The sequence below is a fragment of the Monopterus albus genome, unplaced genomic scaffold (genome assembly GCF_001952655.1).
Source record: "Monopterus albus unplaced genomic scaffold, M_albus_1.0 scaffold72.1, whole genome shotgun sequence".
NCBI lineage: Eukaryota > Metazoa > Chordata > Actinopteri > Synbranchiformes > Synbranchidae > Monopterus > Monopterus albus.
Window position 1 is genome coordinate 2,059,400 of NW_018127952.1, and position 18,137 is coordinate 2,077,536.

Consider the following 18,137-nt stretch of genomic DNA (forward strand, 5'->3'; position numbering starts at 1 on the left):
CATGCATCAAAGTCACCCCTGCCACCAGAACCGTCTTATGAATGCTGATCTGTTCAATTGAGACTACATCAGTGTCCTTGAATACAGAAACATTGCATTATCAGCTGTACACAGAGAAAGCAGTGCTGATTTAGACATATTTGGTCAGCAGTGTTGTTAACTGGTTTTTATTTATTAGAGTAATCGGTTAGACTATGAGTAACTGTAATCATGGCAGTAATAATAATAAAGATGGTGGTGGTAATAATGAATGTCTGTATTAGAATCTCCACTGACTGACGCCTTAGCAGCTGTTATTTTTCCTCGTGTCAACACTCACATCCATACCCAAAGGCATTTTATTTTCCCCAGTAGACCCAAAATTAATGTTTTTGGACTGTGAGGACAACCAGAACCTGATAGAACATATGCAAACTCCACGTTGATAGTGTCAGGCAGCTATCCTGGGTGCTTTAAGCTCTTGTTTATTTTTGATGGGACCAGAGGGCCGACATTAAAAGGCTCCGGGGAAAGAAATTGAGGCTTGTTTGGAAAAGAAGTTGACTTTTTAGTAATGACACAATGCAACATCATTTGGCAATTCATTGCTATAACTCATTATTTGTGTACACATGCAGATTTTTGTAATATTGTTTTCAAATTGCTGTTTGATACATTATTATTAAAATTTGATTATATCAGCATTAAAGGTACAGTATGTAGTAGGGGTGTCCGATATTGACAAAAAATTGTATTTTCTGAGATTTTGTCAATAATATTAAGCAGATAAATAGAGGTGACACCTACTCATGGAGGAGCGATCAAAGCAGAGCATTCTGTTGTGTTGTTGTTAATGTTATGTCTGCAGCAGGGTGGACAGCATCTGTGCTGCAGCGTTACTATCAGAGAAACCCAGTGCAGAAACAAGCTCTTTTCTTTGTCTCACCAGTTCGAGTGAAATGCTGCAGTGTGTAGTGCTGAGCTGCTCTCGGTTGTTAATACGTTTGCTGCTTCGCTATGCTAACGTAACTGCTTTGGTGATGGGCTACGAAGTATTCACACAGTCCTCCACACTAGTGTTGCTTTTGTCAACGAAAAGTATGACTAAATATCGTCAATGAACCCTTATCGCGTGACGAAGACGAGACGCAACGAAAATGAGCTTGCTGAGTGTGTTTTTGTGCTGGTAGCTTGACTGATTTAGTCCTGTCATGAACAGCTGACTCCCGAAGCTTTTCATATTCTGTGCGGCTGTTAGCTTGCAGTCAGTTTGCAGATTGCCGCCTTCTGAGCAAAATCTGTCTTTTCAAAGCCACACTGCTCCATGTGAGTGAGTGTGATGCACGTCTGTAATTAAATCTAACTACTTAGAGTGCAAGGCCGGTGTTGTTTGTATTTTGTCTCCTGGTGTCATTTCTTCACTCATTTTTTTACTTTTTAATGCATCTTTAGGGAGCTACGCTAGCTTAACTGGTGGTGCGTTGACCACACTGAGCGCACTTGGTGTGCATGTGCTGTAGTCTGTTCTTCTAAAGTAAAGTAAGTGGCATACTCAGTAACATCAACTCACACGTTATTAAACTAAGTTCAATAAAATTTTCAAATAATACACATTGTAGCTTTAAGTGTAATTGGTCTTAACTTTGCATGGAGTCAGTGTTTTCGGCCTGTATTGGCACCTTTAGATCTCCTTTTTGTCACTGTAAAATCACTTTAGAGTGGAAACAAATTAAGTAGAAAGGCTTGTATTAAGCTGACTTGCCTCAGTTGTTGAGGCGTTGATGTCTTGTCCTGTTCACTGTGGATATGATTCATCCCTAAATTGATGATGTTTTACCCTCCACCCAAAGACTGGATGATTACCCAAGTACATACAGTTTTTTTTTTCTATGATAGATTCCTGAGTGCATTTCTTACCCTGCACCAGTACTTCCAAACGTCACAAGAGGACCTCAGGGTTTTGGTGTTGTTGCAAGAGGAGAGGTTGGATGAGTGGATAAATAAAGGTGAAGTTAATATGGAAATGAGCTTCTCTTCATAGTGGAGGCTGGGGAGTTGTTTAGTCCTTGGCAATGAGCTGAGCTCACACATTCAATTATGTTTTGTGAGTGGTGCCTCTGTCCATCTGGAAAACTAAATTATATTTAATCATATCCATTAGGTTTATGTATCCCATGAAGAGAGAGACATTTTGCCGTTAAATCCAGTCACTCAAGCCATAGGTCACTATTATTATGGCATTTTTGTTGTTAATAATGTAGCTGAGGATATTTCTGGGGAGGTCCTGGTAATTTGGTTATTGCCGAATAATGTTGCTGTGCTGTTTGACCTTCAGACTACACACTACACTTCGCCTTTATTATGATCTGGGGATCTGTACTGATCTAGTTAAGCTGAATGTCAAAGCTGTTACCTCAGTGTATCCACTTGATTCTTGTAAACCGTATTCATAAACAGTGTATTAGATCGTTGTTAGCTGCAGAACATGATCGTTCTTTGTGGAAGTCAAGAGTAAGCATGGAAAAAACCCATCAGTGACATGTCAGCTGAGGTTTTTGAGAATTTCTGCAGTGTTTGTTTATTCCAATCTTATTTTGAATCTACTATTGGGTAGGACTTAGGCAGATCCAAAGAGGAAAGATTTTGGGGAAAAACAGGCCCCTTAAAGCCTTAAAATAAAAGCAAAATAGGCCATAACCTGAAAAAAATGGTCTTGTGTAGTCTTCTATGGCTTGGCTCTCTTATACTGAAAATAAGACATAGATATTTGTGTGATTTATTTATTTTATATAGAATGTTGGCCCATTCTCAAAATTATAACCAAGTATACATATCTGAAAATTCATCAGTTACACTATCTTAAAAGTAATTTATCTTTAACAATACAAAATGCTAACCCCTGTCAGTTTGACAGTACATCCTCAGGATAAGTAAAGATAGAGGCATCATCTGTTGGTTGTGGAGGAAAGGGTGTGGGAGCGGGGGGGGGGGGGGGGGGGGCAACAATGACTGCACTGGCTGATTTTTATCCATGCATTTAGCAGATTAGGCACTCAAGCTAACAAGGTCATCAAACTGATGGCTGAGAGCAGTAGACCTCTGCTAATCGGCTAGCAGAGACAGGGGGGATTTGGTGTGTTATAGTGAGTTTCGCTTTACTCCTCTCTCGACATCACCACAGCTGATCTGAAGGGCACACAGATATCATTTTCCCAGACTGTGGTGTGATGACTTAACTGTATTGTACTTTTACACTGTCACATGTTTGAGCAAGCAAGTGTCTTAAGAACATTTGAGGGCTCAGTCTCCTTATGTGGAAATGCCAAAGTGCATCCACTGAATAGTTTAAAATCTTTCTGAATATGTTTTAGATTGATTTGATAATAAAGTAGATTAATTTTCAAGACAGGTTGTTTTGGCTTGTTTTTCACTCCAGAAAAGGCTTCTCACAGGACTCCCTTGATTATATCCAAAGTTATTTTCACACATGAACTCCTTACTGTGTCTGCGGAACCTATGTAGCACACAACACGAGATAGTCTGTGTCATATGTGTTCTCACCTCATGGAAATAGTTCGTTTGGTTTATGTGCAGGGGGCGGGCCTGGTTAGAGCATGCAGGCGCCGGGACATGACATGGTCACGTAGCCAGTTTGTAATTTGGGCGTAAACAAGGGAGTCCCTTGCCTTGTCTGACAACTCTGGCACCAGCTCTTAACAGCAGAAGTTCCTGAATCTCATCTTGTCTCCAGTTGAATATTTTTGTTTGTGTCTTCATTGTAAGTCATGATCCCCCCCACCCCCCATTGGATGTTTGGGTGCTTCCGGTTTCACGCCAGTCACATGATAGAACACCATCAACACGCTCACTAGCTCCGTGCAAATACTCTGGACTATAAGATGCTGTATTCCAGCTCACTCAGACCTTACGTGGACTTTGTGCTTGGGAGCTGGCAGGGTAAAGTTCGCTTAAAATCTAGGTCAACCGAAATGGACATTTGTGTTCTCACATACACCTCCCCCAGGTAATGTCTAGAAGATTACAGGGTTCCAGTGCATGTCTGAAAAGGGCTCAAATCACTTCCAGACTATAATTATCAAAACAAGTCACAGACATGCTGTGTGGACCAGAAAATAAGTGCAGTGTAACCTACCCTCCGGAGCTCCTACTGACCTGCCTTTTCAACTGCTTTTCTTACTCATCAAAAAGAGTGCTTAAATGTTATGTGGTGCTATTGTTCATTACTCAAACGTATATGAATGTGTATAGGTATGGTTTTGACACTGGTACACTGGAAACTACTGGTACCCACAAATGGCATACATCACAGTCCATGAAGACAGACACTGTTCAGCTGGAGCTCTGTGAGACAGCCTGCAACAGAGGTCAGTCAGAGTAGCAGCATGAGGCACAACAGTGAGTGTAGCTAAAGCACCTTCTGCAGAACAGAGCGCAGTACACTCCCCCAACATTTACAAACACATCGTTCTACTCCTAATGCCATTGTCTCATGCTACATGCTTCATCATCTGCATTTCTCTTTGAACAGCTAAAACCTGTATTCTGTTTTTTCTAAATTGACAAGCCTAGAAAGGATATTAACATCATCCAGTGTTGTAATTTTGATGACACACAAGTTCCCACAATGTGGCGCCCACACTGAAAGTGACATGTGTTGCGCTAAGTGTAAATACAGTTTTCTGTTTTTTATGTCAGTCCAAGTATTGAAACACATTAGTACGTGACTTGGCACCATTCAGATTTTTATAGAGAGTGTGTCCATCTATGTGTGACTTAGGATTGTCTTTCTAATGTTTGGAGAAGGCACCACCCATGAAAGAGCGACAACACAAGGGATTAACAGAGAACGTCTATAAATAGTGTGAGGTTAGGCGCTCTGGGGGTTTCTCACACCCTGAATAACAACTTGTTTTCTTTGTATAATATGTGGGACTAGTAAAATGTTTTGTTACTTGGCTGATAAGGTTTCTAGATAGTATGTAGGAGCATTTATTTTTGCTTGACTGCTTTAAGATTTTGCATTCATGAAAGTGTTTTGGTCGTGGCTGTAAACATTGTGGAGTCCACTATACAGAGAGCCGTATTTTTGTTTTTTCAGGCCTGATCTCAAAGGCTTGCTCAGAGCCTCAGACTTGAAAGAAGCCTAAAAGTGAATCATTGGTATTTGGGTGGGAATCTAGGTTGCTGAGCTGATGATGACAGCCTCTCAGTTTGCTGTCAAGTTTCCCTTTGCCGTGAGATAAGATTTATGACTATGGAGGGAGTTGGTGAGAGAGAAATCCTCATAGGCTCAGCTTAGCTTATCTGGATTTCTGCTCGCTGCACAGTCCCTCTCCCTGATGGACCCATGTGGGTGACCTTGACAAGAATGTGGCTTACTGTTGTAATAGATACTGTTGTTGTCAACTGACCTATGGTCAGAGTAGGAGGATGAGAAATGGGAGTAAGTGTAAAAAAGGGGGGGGAGAATCAGCTTCAGAAGGTATTTAGACCCTTTCATTTTTGCACACCATATTGTGGTGTAGATATGTATAACTGGCCCTGGTAGGCTAGTGGTTAAGGGGCAGCGCGCTCGCCGCGGTGCCCTGGGTTTGAATCAGGGTTGTGTCAGAAAGGGCATCTGGTGTAAAACGCGTGCCAAATGTCAACATGCGATTTGTCAGTGTGACGATTCGCTGTGGCGACCCCTAAACGGAAAAAGCCGAAAGTGACTTTCTTAGTATGTGCGTGTGCTGTTAAAACCTCCAGTTCCTCCAATGGCCACTTGGGGCTGGGGAGCCATGCCCTATAGAGTCCCATGTTAAAATGTTCTGCTGTACAGCAGAAATAAACTTACAGCCTTGTACGAAAAGCTTTTTGGTCTCTTTAGCTAATTGCTCTTTCCATGACAACTGTACAGGAGATGTATTTTTATATAACTCACCCTTTTAAATTGTATTGAGACTAAAAGTTGCATATTAATTAAGGGCGTGGCCGCTTTGGATGACAGGCATGAGGGTCCCGCAATTGGTGGCTAGCCACTAGCTGTCTGCTGAGCTCCACCTCTTTGCTCATTTTTTGGACTAGCTCTAGCAGATTGAAGAACCACCAAGATGGCAGCAGCCAGGCTTGGGATTCAAAACCGCCCTTCAGAAAACCAATGAGTGGGTTTGTCCAGTTTTTATATACAGTCAGTGTTCTACCCAGAGGTGGCAAATTAAAAGAATATCCAACCTAAAATGTCATTGTAAAGTGTTGGGCCATCATGTGCCACCAGAACAGCTTCAGTGTGCCTTGGCATTGATTCTGCAAGTCACTGGATTTATAAAGAAGTAAATTATCTGCAGCCCCATCAGTAACTATTTTGGTAATCATGCAACTGTTTGAAAATGGCAAGTGCTTGGTCATTCCAGCTTCTCAGGTATGAGAATTTCAAGCTTTTCTTCTTTGCCATACATAACTTACAAAAGAACATTTGAGGATATTATCTTGGCTTTTGGAAATTTATCAAATTTTATACTATTTTCTGATATTTTATATACTAAAAACATTATTCATAAAATACCTAGCAGAGCACTAGATAAAAATAATCATTAATTTGTCAGTGTTCAAAGCAGCACTATAATTATACACCTGCATTCTTATACGTGTGCACCTTATACATTGCTAACATCCAACCACTTATCGTTAAACCGCAGACAAATAAACCAACAATTAAAAAATAATACTATGAGCAGGTAGTTCCTGATGTAGACCTTCAACATGTTTTGTCACCAGTAAACATAAGGAAATGTTCACATTGCACTGCTTCTAGGGAGCCGGGCACATGGCTTTTAGCCTTCGCAGTTTCTACCAGACCACCCCGGTGCACTTTTGACCCAAGCCCGCCCTGTCATCTAACAAACACTGAGCATAAGCTCAAGGCAGATCCAGGGAAGGGAAATGAAGGAATTGGATTGACAAGGTCAAGCTGAGCCAAGATCAGAAAAAAAGTGTACCAAGCCACCTGTTGTGTGTAAATCCATCAGCCAATCAGGCATCCAGCTTGCCTGCTTGAGCAATGCAGGTACAAATAACATCAACCTTTCTTAGTAAGAAATTTCCCGTTCTACTTGTTTCTGGATTTGCCATCACATATAGAGATGTTTTAGTGTTCCCATCTGCTTGTTAGTATCCAGTGCTTGGCTTAAGGTAGTAATGAAGAGAAGAAAATACTTACAGTAGTTAATGCTAGGAGGTATACTGATGAGTTGTCTGTATTTGGCTTTACGGCAGCTTCATTGATCAGACTGCATGTTTGCTCTTTTGATGTCTTGACAATCACTGAATGGATTGCCATGAAGTTTTATACAAAAATAATATAATTCTCATTCTAGGCCAGTGTTCAGTAGTTGAAGATAATTGGTAGGGTTTCACAACATGAAAGGGAACTCAGTCGTGCTTTGGCTTTTTTCTGTCCCTTGGTGGAATTGAATTTTTTTGTAATTAAATTAGCTAATTTTAGCATGCTAAACTAGGATGTGAAGATGGTATCTTTCCAGCTAAACAACAGCATATTAGCATCTTACTTGTATGTTAGCATGTAGATGTTAGCATTTATCTTAAAGCATCCCTGCACCTAAGTGTGTAGCTAGGTTTTAGTTTATCCGTTACAAAGTTAATTGCTGAGATCTGGGGATGCAGTGACCTTAGAAATATAAGCATTCAAATGGTGAGAGAGGTCAGAGTTTTGCCAATTAGTCTAGATTTGCTTTTGTATTTGGATAGTAGTAGTAAAAGGAGAGGAGTTTTCCTCTGTGTGACTTTGCTTTACCAGGCAAATTAGGCCACTGCTTTATAAGTGAGCAAATTGGTAAGCTCTACTTATCTTGGCTCAGTCTTCTACCCTGTGGTCCCTTGAGCCTTCTGTCTTTTTATATCACTTTTACTTCCCATCATGTTGCTGGTAGCGGGAGCTATCGCTTCACTAATGTATGTTGTACTTTCATCAGCAAGGGCAGGTGTCTCTACAGGTAAAGCCTCCCGTGCTCTTTAAAGATGTTTCTCTTTGACAAAACTTTCTGTACCTTTTTCTTTTAATATAATCGAAGGCCTGGATAAAATAGCAGCTCTGATTTTCAGCATACAATGATACTGTTATACTAAAAGGATATTAAATTTGATTACTCCTAAAATTTACAGCAAATGTGAAAGCATTACTTGTCTCTGTAACAGCTGAGTGTAATTCACTGAAATGAAAGTTTATTCGCTGTTGTATATGAAGCTGTTGCGTTTACAGAGATGCATTTTTATGTGTATATCTTGTCTTTCATGGTTTTATTTTTAACTTGGAGGTTATGTTCCATCATAAATGAAATGAGCTATAAAGTTAAGTGTCAAAAGGTGGGCTTGCACTGATCAGCATTTCTTTTAGATGCTTAAAAATGATATACTGTGTAATGGTTGTTTTTTAAGGCTATTAGGGTCAAATACAAATATCTTTCCCCTAGTTTGTAATATTACTGAGACAAATTACTTGTATTTAGAAATGTACTTGGTAATAAACCTGTTTCTATTTCTGATAGAAATAATATGCCATGCTATATGCTTGGTGTAGACCTGTAATGATAAGGAGTCATATGGCAAATGCCTTCTTTGTCAGACAGTAACTGTTTAGAGTGATCCCGGCTTACTCATTATGGCTTTGAAGAGATTGTAAGTCATGGGTGACTGACTTCATCACAGCTTAGTTTCCTCTTTATTATTTATGTGTGGTTATGCTTTCATGAAAGCACAATTAGCAGCTAAAACTGAGAAGAGTTGCCTAGAAACTGAGCGCCTTTTGCCAGCTGGTGGTCTACAATAGATGCCAGGTGTTCCTGTTTTTGTTTTCTGTCTCAGTTTCTGTGATTATGCTGAGCTAAAAAGAAGAAGAGATTGCAGTTTTATTAAAGGAATTAGGCCAGAGCGCAGTGTTTGAAGACAATTGGTAGGTTTTCACCACTTGAAATGGAATTCATGTAATCTCTTTTCTGTCCCTTGGCAGAACAGAGCATTTCATCCATTTGTTTTCTATTGTAGCTTAATGCTAATAACCATATTACTTGATGGCCTCAGTAATATGGCTCACTTTAAAAGCTACCCAGTGTTGTGTTTGCTTGCTGATAATCAGATTGCATGGCAATTGTCTGGAATGCTCAGGATTTAAATGCTGCTGTTCTTAAATGTATTATGTGCATTTGACAGTGTAGTACAGATTACCAGTACCCACATTGTTTATATGACAGCCATATTAAGAGACTTGGCTTCCTTTTCCTTTTTTTTCTTACTTGTGCCAGTGGTGTTGGAAGAGGCACTGAGCAAGGCCACCAAGAAGCATAATCTCCACTCTCCTTCGACCTCAGTAGCTGACCAAAGATGTTCAGAGTTCACCCCGGAGTTCAAAAGAATTTCATAATTGAAGCACAACCACTGAGCTCAGCCAACTATTAGTTCTTTGGCAAGAATTCCTTTTGTCTTAACCACTGCACTCTGTGTCAGGAAGAATTACAGTTTCTTTTTTCAAGAAACAGGTTTGAACAGTGTTGAATTTCCCATGCTTTACCAGATGGAAACATCTATACTGTTCAGTGGTTAAACAATCAACAGGGAACAGTTTAAATTAATTATAGTCTTTTAACACCAGGATTGGTTAACTCTACATAAATCACCTTTTGATTAGATTTTGATTCAGGCTGGTATGATTCTATTCCCAAATCATCAAATTTGCCAGTTGTTTGCTGATATTGATTATTGTAGCTAAGAAAATGACCCATAAAGCTCTTTTTTATGATAAACTAAGCTCAAAAATATTTTACTGACAACAAGTGGGGGAGCAGCAGAAAATGTTTGGGAACCATTGGGCTAAACCATGACCAGAAAATGCACCCATAATCCCCTGTTAAATGTGAGACTTGTTTGGAGAACTGTTTCTACTCATAACCATTTCAGAAACAATAATATCTGTGTTACATATCAAGGGCCACATAATTTTGAATCCAGAGCAAAGTTACTTTTTATTGGTTAAACATAACCAGTCTGTTTACTGTGGGTTTATTACTGTCTAATGATCCGTGTCAACAACAGTCGGGCTTTGGCTCCTTTGGTTTTTATTAGTTTTTCAATACTCAGTATTTGGCGATGATGATTAACAAACTTGTTTTCACATGTCAATGGTTTCTAGTAGACCAAATGAAATTACAGAACAAATTGGTAACACTTTATTTTACATGCTCATTATATTAGTGCAGTTGGTTGTTTTGAGTTCATCATCGACCAACATATGAATTTCCCTGAAAGAGATTGCTCCATTTAAACCCCAGTGAACATTCATTACTTATTTGTTTATTATTGGAAATTGTATTCTTCATATGTGCCTAATTGTTTGTTTTTAGGCATATTTTATATTTTGCATGTTTTGCTCATTTGTGGACTTTCAAATAAAAGTCTCAAGGCTGAGCTGGCTTAACATTTACAGATAATTACAAGAGTAGCAAGGATTACTCACTGTTTACTTGTGACTTACTGTTGACTTGTGTGTGGTTCTTTCCAGGAAGCTTCTTGGAAGATTATTTTGTAATAAACTGAAATTTTAGAACCTGTAAAATAGTGTTGCAACTAAATCATCCAAATCATTATTGGCCATTTTTTTTATTCTGGCATTTTAACAGTAATTTTAGCAGAGTAACAGCTGTTCAAGTGCTTCTCAGAGTCAATTTCAGGCACTTGTATTGCTGGCCTCAGTGTAGTGTACAGTAAAAGATTCAAAGCTTAATTTGGTCAGCTGGATTCACACCCCACACCACCCACACGAGAACAGCCAAGACAGGTGCCTCAGAATGACACTGTAGTGTAATCCTTTGATAATCCTCAACCAAGCCCAGAGCTCAGTTTCTTAGTCCCAGTGCTAATAAACAAGTTAAAGCTGAAGTTAATGTGTCCAGTAAAGAGTGCAGCACATGTCCGTCTGCCTCAGGCACGTTATTGTGTGATCACTGGAAATCTACACAGAGTTCCTCCTCTGTCAGCACTGAGAGGTATGCTCAACACCAGTCCAAGATTCATAACATATTTGTCAGTCATTTGAATGTTACTCTTGCCAGTGTGGCTTTCATAAGGAGTTGGCATGGAGTTTCAGTTAAGAAAAGGTTTGTGTGACACACAAGCTTTGTGGTTTTTGGTGAGATTTCAGAATCCCTCTGTAAAGTCTTTCATGGAAAGAAAAAAATCATGGAATTTGGCATAGACTGAGGTTTGGGTAGAGATGTGTGTAATCTTATAAATTGTGTAGTTCATTTATATGCTTTGGGCTTTTTTTTGAAACCCTGGGCAAGATGGCAGACATTTCACTGTGTGGGTTTACACTCAGCAGCCTAAGGTGAAAGTCCTTTTGTTTACTCACTCTCTATTGATAGAACTTGTAAAAAAAAGCGCTGCATTGTTCATGTTCATTGTTCAAAATTTGAGTTGTGACGTTTTTCTCAGAATTCTGATTTTAATCTCAGAATTTTGACTTCTGAGTTTGAGCATTTAGTATGAGCCCACTATTCAGCCTAACAATTTAATTAACGAAATTCCAAGCCATCATAATGTCACATATACAACCAAAGTATCAAATCTCAAAAGGTCCACACAGTTTTGTGTTTCAGGAGTCAATTTAGAGGAGGTTCTGCATGAACTTGTTTGCACCTTTCACCATTTGCTGTCACTCCGAAGGAGGGTTGTTGTGCGGTCTTGTCTGCGGTCTTCTGTGTCTCCATAAGGCCCAGGAACAATGTGTGATGACAGCTCGGGTGATTACCTGTCCTGTCTCATTCATTCAGCTGGCCGGCAGCTTGGCCACATCATGCATCAAAAAGTGACACACAGTTATTACGATGTCCAGGCCTGACTCTCTGACGCTCTCTACACACATTAATTTGCTCTTCCTCTGAGCACCCTGAGAAATGGGCTATCCAAGCTCATTGCTGTATATCATGAAATATGAAGCTTCTGGGATGACAAGTCTTGAGTTAATATCAAATTTCATCAGGGACTAATGTTCAAAACACTCGGTTCCTCACAGATTAAGAGTTCTCATTCACTCATTCAGTGATTGACTGACTGTGATGAAATGTCTCACAGAGCAATTAGTCAGTAATACTTCCAAATTTTCTAAATCAATCGCCTCTCAATTAAAGTAATTAAAACCCCATCAAAAAATAAAATATTGTAGACTACAGTACATTCTACATCATATATATATTGTGTATTATGGCACAGTTTGCAGTTTCCTGGTTTTTAATTTATCTACATAGATATTAAGCTAAAATGCTATTCAGTATTCACTGGGAACTATTCGACGATTATTCTAAGAGTGCCACCCCTTAGTAGCTACGTTTAGTTAGGTTGTACCACTATTTGAGATCTTTCAGTCTGAACCAAAATTTTGGGTATCTGCAGTGAAAAGTGATTTCGGTTTACATATTATACTCACTTTGGAACAGTAAGTAGATTGGAACAATTATTTCAAGCATGTACAGGTTTATAATCCAATGTGTGAGTTGTTATTTTATATTCTAAGTCTCATTGAATCCAACATTTGCAGCACTTTCCTGAGCACGGAGTGTTTCATACCCAGCTAATAAATGTATGGTGTTGGCTGCAGCATGGCATTCCTCCTGCAGTTCAGTGCTAATGATTTGGAACACTTTAATGTCAACTGCCTCGAATAAAGATCTTTAAGACTGGTGTCACTGAGGCCCTTAAATCACCATCAGTCTTCCTCTCACTGTCTTTTCCACCTACACACTTTTCTGCCTCCAGTTCTCTCTCATGCTTCCCCTCAGCTGATCTCAACTGAGCCCCCATTTCCTGTCCTTTTCATTTTCCAGGTAGACCCAGTGTCTCTTCGTTGCTGTCATAGTGTGTCAGAATAGGTGGAATCAATTACTGACCCTCAGCAGCACACTCCCCACCACAACTAGCTCTTTAATTGAGGGAATTAATGAGTGATCAGCCTGTGAGATGATTCGGTGTCACGGATCTCACTCAGCTGTGTGCGAGGGAGGAAAGCTGGGGAAGGGATTGTTTGAGCAACCCTGCATAACTAATTTTGTCCTTTCACAGAGTCAGTACACATCCCCCCCCCCCTGTCCACTAATCACCTCTAAGATTGAGGAAAGACACAGTAGTGCATTAAAACACTTCTGCAGCTGCTATATCACACTTTCTGTAATGAGGATCGCTTTTAAGTGCAAAATACCAGGACGTTCAGTACTTTGTTGATTTCCTCTCGCTGTGGCATCCGGTAGCTGTATCTTAACATCTTCTTTGTGCATGTTTATACAGTGGTTCTGAAGTGTCTCATTTGTATCTTTCTCTCTCAACCCCCACTTCTTTCTTCACAGATGGAATCTCCTGTGTCCACACCAGCCCCTCCCCCCCTCCACCTCCTGGCCACAGTAGGCAACAGTGAGATTGCCTCGCCATGTGAGCAGATAATGGTGCGCACACGCTCGGTGGCAGTAAACACATCCGACGTGGCTCTGGCTACTGAACCCGAGTGCTTGGGACCCTGCGAGCCTGGTACCAGTGTCAATCTTGAAGGCATTGTGTGGCAAGAAACTGAGGATGGTAAGTTGATATTTAGTGACTCTCTTCCCAGTCAAACAAATGAATCCTGGCTTTAAACATGTAATAATTGTTAGTTTTTATTTACATAGCCATTAAGACAAGGTATTGGTTTATCAAAGTTTTTAGTGAAACCGCTGTCCTTTAAAAATTGTCATCTTGCTGCCCTTACCATACATATTCTGCCAGCTAATGTATATGCGATATGCTCTGACTGCCTCTGGAGCTCCTGGTACTAATGTGTGCTTTAACACCACACATGCTGTATAATATTGCCAACAAGCACAGTAGTTGGCAGGCAGTTCTTCTGTGGCCTTGATTTGTTTTTTACTTGCAAGTATACAGGCAGGAGTTTGTTGCACAGAGATATCAGCACTAAACAGCAACATACCTCATATCACAAAGCACTTTTTTGCAAGCCTGCCAGTTGGGAATAAAGTTGGCTCCTCTCCTGCAGTGCAGTCCGAGGGAAGTCTTAGCCACTTTCAGTTTTCCTCCCTTTGATCGAAACTGCATTCAACTTATATAATTTTAAGATGTATCACTAGCACTGTCAGGTTCTGCTGGCTCTGAAAACTGCCCTGTATTTCTGTCATGCATGTGAGAAAAAAATGCAAACACCTAATCTTCAAAGCTGCTCTCGCTCAGTTGCTCTGCGGGCACGCTGAGTACAGATTGCCCACACATCCACAGTACTGCTTGTTGGTTCACTAGGCGAAGCTGAACAGGTCCCTACATCATCACCACCTCTCCTTCAGCCCTGGGCTGTGCCTGATTCACCCCTGTCCTCCTCTCTATTGCAGCTCTTTGCTGTTACCAAGCATCCAACCAGTCACCCCTTGACTCTGTGTCCAAGCAAACTGAGAGGGAGCGAGTGCAAGGCGGGGGTTGGGACATGGAGAAGCGATAGACAAGGCTGCTTCTGTTAGTGACACAAGCATGGCTCTGAGCCAACACCAGTACTATGTTTGTGCTCCCTTATATTCTGCCTCCCACAGAGTGATTGACCCTCTCCCCTCACCCTGCCCCCTTCCCTTTTCCCATCCAAGTCTGTCCTTTGCCTGCACTCACTCTCTCATAGCTGCTATTTTAGCTGAAAGAGCTAGTGGTTTGGCCTGATGGACCTGTCTTGTAATTCTTCTCTGTCTGGCTCAGTGGGAACGAGGCTGGTGAGAGCATTTGAGTGGTATGATGGAGAGAGAAGGTAGAGGATGTGTGTTGAGGCGAGGGGGACACTGCAGGCGTAACACACAGGTTGTTATGGCCATCAGAGCTGTATTGGCCAGCAGGGTTTCCAGAATCTTACCTCCTTTGCTCTCTTTGCCTGTTTGTATTGCAGACAAAAAACAACCCTGTACAGTTGGGATAGAATATCATGTGATAAGGGATGAAGAGAGATACAGTATTTGATTGCTATCTATGAAGTGGCCCTCAGTTGTCTTTTATATTTTTTTGGTGTATAAATGCACCTGTATTCTTTCATTTTTTGGCCTAATAATAATAATAAATTATAACAGCATAATAAAATGGAGACAGAACTTCAATTAATTATGCTGTTTGAAAGCACCACAGCTTGTTCACTGCTGACAAAGTCAGCTATAGTTTAGTGATTTAAGAGGAGACACTGCGGTGGCTGAAGTGTGTTTGTTTAATCCTTACATGATATATAATTGATATGTAGTTTTGGGAGTCATAAAAATGCCCATCAGAGTAACTGGAAATATAAGAATGAGTCTGGAATGAATTTCTGAAGGGGCATGGCCTTCATTGTTCTACATTTTGCACACATTAACAACACAAACGTGTATTTCTTCTACATCATTTTAATGGTATGAGTCCTGAACAACCCGCTGGCTAGTTTGAAATGAAAGTGACCCAGATGCTGCTTACATCCAACCACACTGCCATTTTGCTGTTTTTTCCCCAAAGAGACCTATGAAAACAGACTTCTCTCGTTGTGAAGCAACTGAACAAATGAGAAACAAATGAGGAAATCAAGTAAATCCAGACAGAGTACTGGGGAAGAGCAACAAACAGAGCCCCCAAAGACATAGCAGAGGCATTCTGATTAGCAGTGAAGTTGAGCAGTCCCCCACTTCTCTGCATGACAAGTCCCATACAGAGCTGTTAAGGCATGCACTGTGTGTGCACATTTCATTTAGCATGCCAACCAACAGCTGCTTCATCACCTCCGCCTTTCAGCCTTGTGGGAGTAAATAAACAACAGGCTCCCAGTAATTGTCTGTGCCTCACCCGACTCACAGAATGCCAGAGAAAGGGTACAGATGAGGCGGAGGCAAGCGACGCCTAACAAAAAGTGATCACAGAAGCTGCGCCTTTGATCGGAGCTGACAAGAATCTTTGCTGATGGGGCCAAATACATTTTTCATCTTGCATAATTTCACGTGGCAGACCTTACAGCTGAGTGTGGATAATGGTAATATTTAAATAGCAGCCTCAATGTATATGTGGATTTTTGAATGAATAAAATTACATATCTTTAAAAGAGCATACAGTCTGATGTCTTTAGACCTGTGTAGGAGAACAAATGGATAATGAGGTGAGTCTGTGCCATTCAGTCAGTCAGGGGGTGAGTGGAACATAGACAGGAGGTAGGGGAGAGGGCAAAGCTATGGTATTTTAAGGCCCGGCACTGACACAAATCCCTTCAGCACAGATGAGGCAGTGGCAGCTCCCAGGGTTGTGTCAGCAGAGTGGTGGGCCAACCCCTCACAGGCTTAGCATGCTGATACCTCCAAATGTCATCTCTAAAATGCTGGAGAAGTTTATTGCTCTTGAAACACAGCCCAGAACGCCTTGGCTTCTGCTCCAGGGTAGAGGGGACACAAAGGATGTCCCTGTGGTCAAACACTGCAACTCCATTCCCGTGCCTGCCCCCCACTCCCCAAGTTTCACACTTGCACTAACCCTCCAGTACATGGCAGGCTCTTCCCCAAGCAGGTCCCACAGCTTCTTAAGCTCCCTAATAGATAAATAATACCAGCTGTTTATGATAAATGTTTGTCTCATGGATTATTTATTCAACTCATATTACATCATTGTAGTATTGCAAGCACTGGCGTTAGCACAAGAGTTAAAAGCTGTTTGGCATCTGAATAGAAGAGAGGTCAATGTGAAATGGATATTCCTGTATAAACATTTGAGAGAGTTCCTTTTTTCCCCCTCCATTTCTCAAACAACTGAAACAAGAGTGACCACTGTCAGGAGGCCGGTAGGTCTCTGCCAGCCCAATGAGCAAGCAGAAGATGGAGTGAAAAATCAATCACAAAAGGCCAGCTTCTGTTAACACTAGAGGACATATTGACAAGACAAGAGTAAAAGTGGTATGTCTCCTTTTTCCTCTAGCTCATTCTCTGTAGTCTTTCATTTCCAATTCCTTAGCCACATTTGCTTTCCATGCTACCAAGCCAGTGTTTAACCTCATCTGTGTTCACTTTGCAAGAGTGGAAGTGGCCAATTTCCAAGGCAAAAAAGTAAGCTACCACACTGCAAGGAATTTGTCAATGGTTCTAAATATGTTGTTATAATACTACTCAACAAGAAACTTAAGATAAACAGTGGCTTCAGAAAGTATTCAGGCCCTTCAGTTTTTGCACACTTTGTGTTTTAGATTGAACTTTAAATGAATAAAACTAAGAAACTAAAAATTCTAACTTGACAAAAGTATACACACCCTTTATTCAGTACTTTGTTTGAGCTCGTTTGGTAGCGATTATTGCCTTGAGTCTTCTCGGGGAATGTCTCTACAAGCTTGGAACACCTGAATTTGGGCAGTTTATCCCATTGATCGATAAGCAAAATGGCACTTTTATCAATTTAAAATTAAATTTTCAATACAAAGCATACAAAAAGCGAAGGGGTGTGAATTCTTGCTGAAGCCACTATAAGTAACTCATTATATTTTGAGGAAGGATTATTTTCTTGTTGTTTACAAATTAGTCCCTGGGTGGTGTTACCATTATAGGGAACCTAGTGAAACCTGTTGTGCCAAGTAGTGCTCCTCATCATTTCTTTCCACCACACTGGACTCGCTTTGGAGGTGCATTCCAGGAGCAAAATTTTGGCACCCCTCAGGAGGTAGTACTAAAATCAAGTACCAGGAACGCAAGGGGGAGGATATGCGTGCTCACAGAACAGTCGCCAGTGATTGGTTAAACGGCCACATGTGCAAACGTCAAGCATTAGCATTACAAGCACAACTGACTGCATGTGTGAGAGAGGAGCAGCCCTCCCACCTCTAAACAGAGACCGACAGAGAGAAAATACAGTGGAAAAACAAAGCAGGACAGTTCACGTCAACCATGGAAGCTATGCTTGATGATGGTTAAGGGAAGTACGAGGTATACCGCTTGTTGGGTTCCGATAGTGGAAACACAGCACAAGATGACGCCTGAGAGAACCCATATCTCTAACAAGAGATTCTCATTGGCCAACAACCACATTTTTTCAAGCACTTAAATTGTCTACAAATGTTAATCAAATACCTTGAGGAATTGTAGGCTTTGCAT

At 40.8% G+C, this 18,137-nt stretch overlaps 1 protein-coding gene across 5 annotated transcripts in view; it reads left to right on the forward strand.

Annotated features, from left to right (window-relative positions):
* znf609b (zinc finger protein 609b) overlaps positions 1-18,137 on the forward strand; it is an 83,137-nt gene that overhangs the window by 45,347 nt on the left and 19,653 nt on the right. For all 5 annotated transcript variants that reach the window (XM_020605683.1, XM_020605682.1, XM_020605686.1 and 2 more), the window contains exon 3: positions 13,386-13,611. In XM_020605683.1, the coding sequence (XP_020461339.1) occupies positions 13,386-13,611 (226 nt within the window). The remainder of the gene's footprint in view (positions 1-13,385; positions 13,612-18,137) is intronic.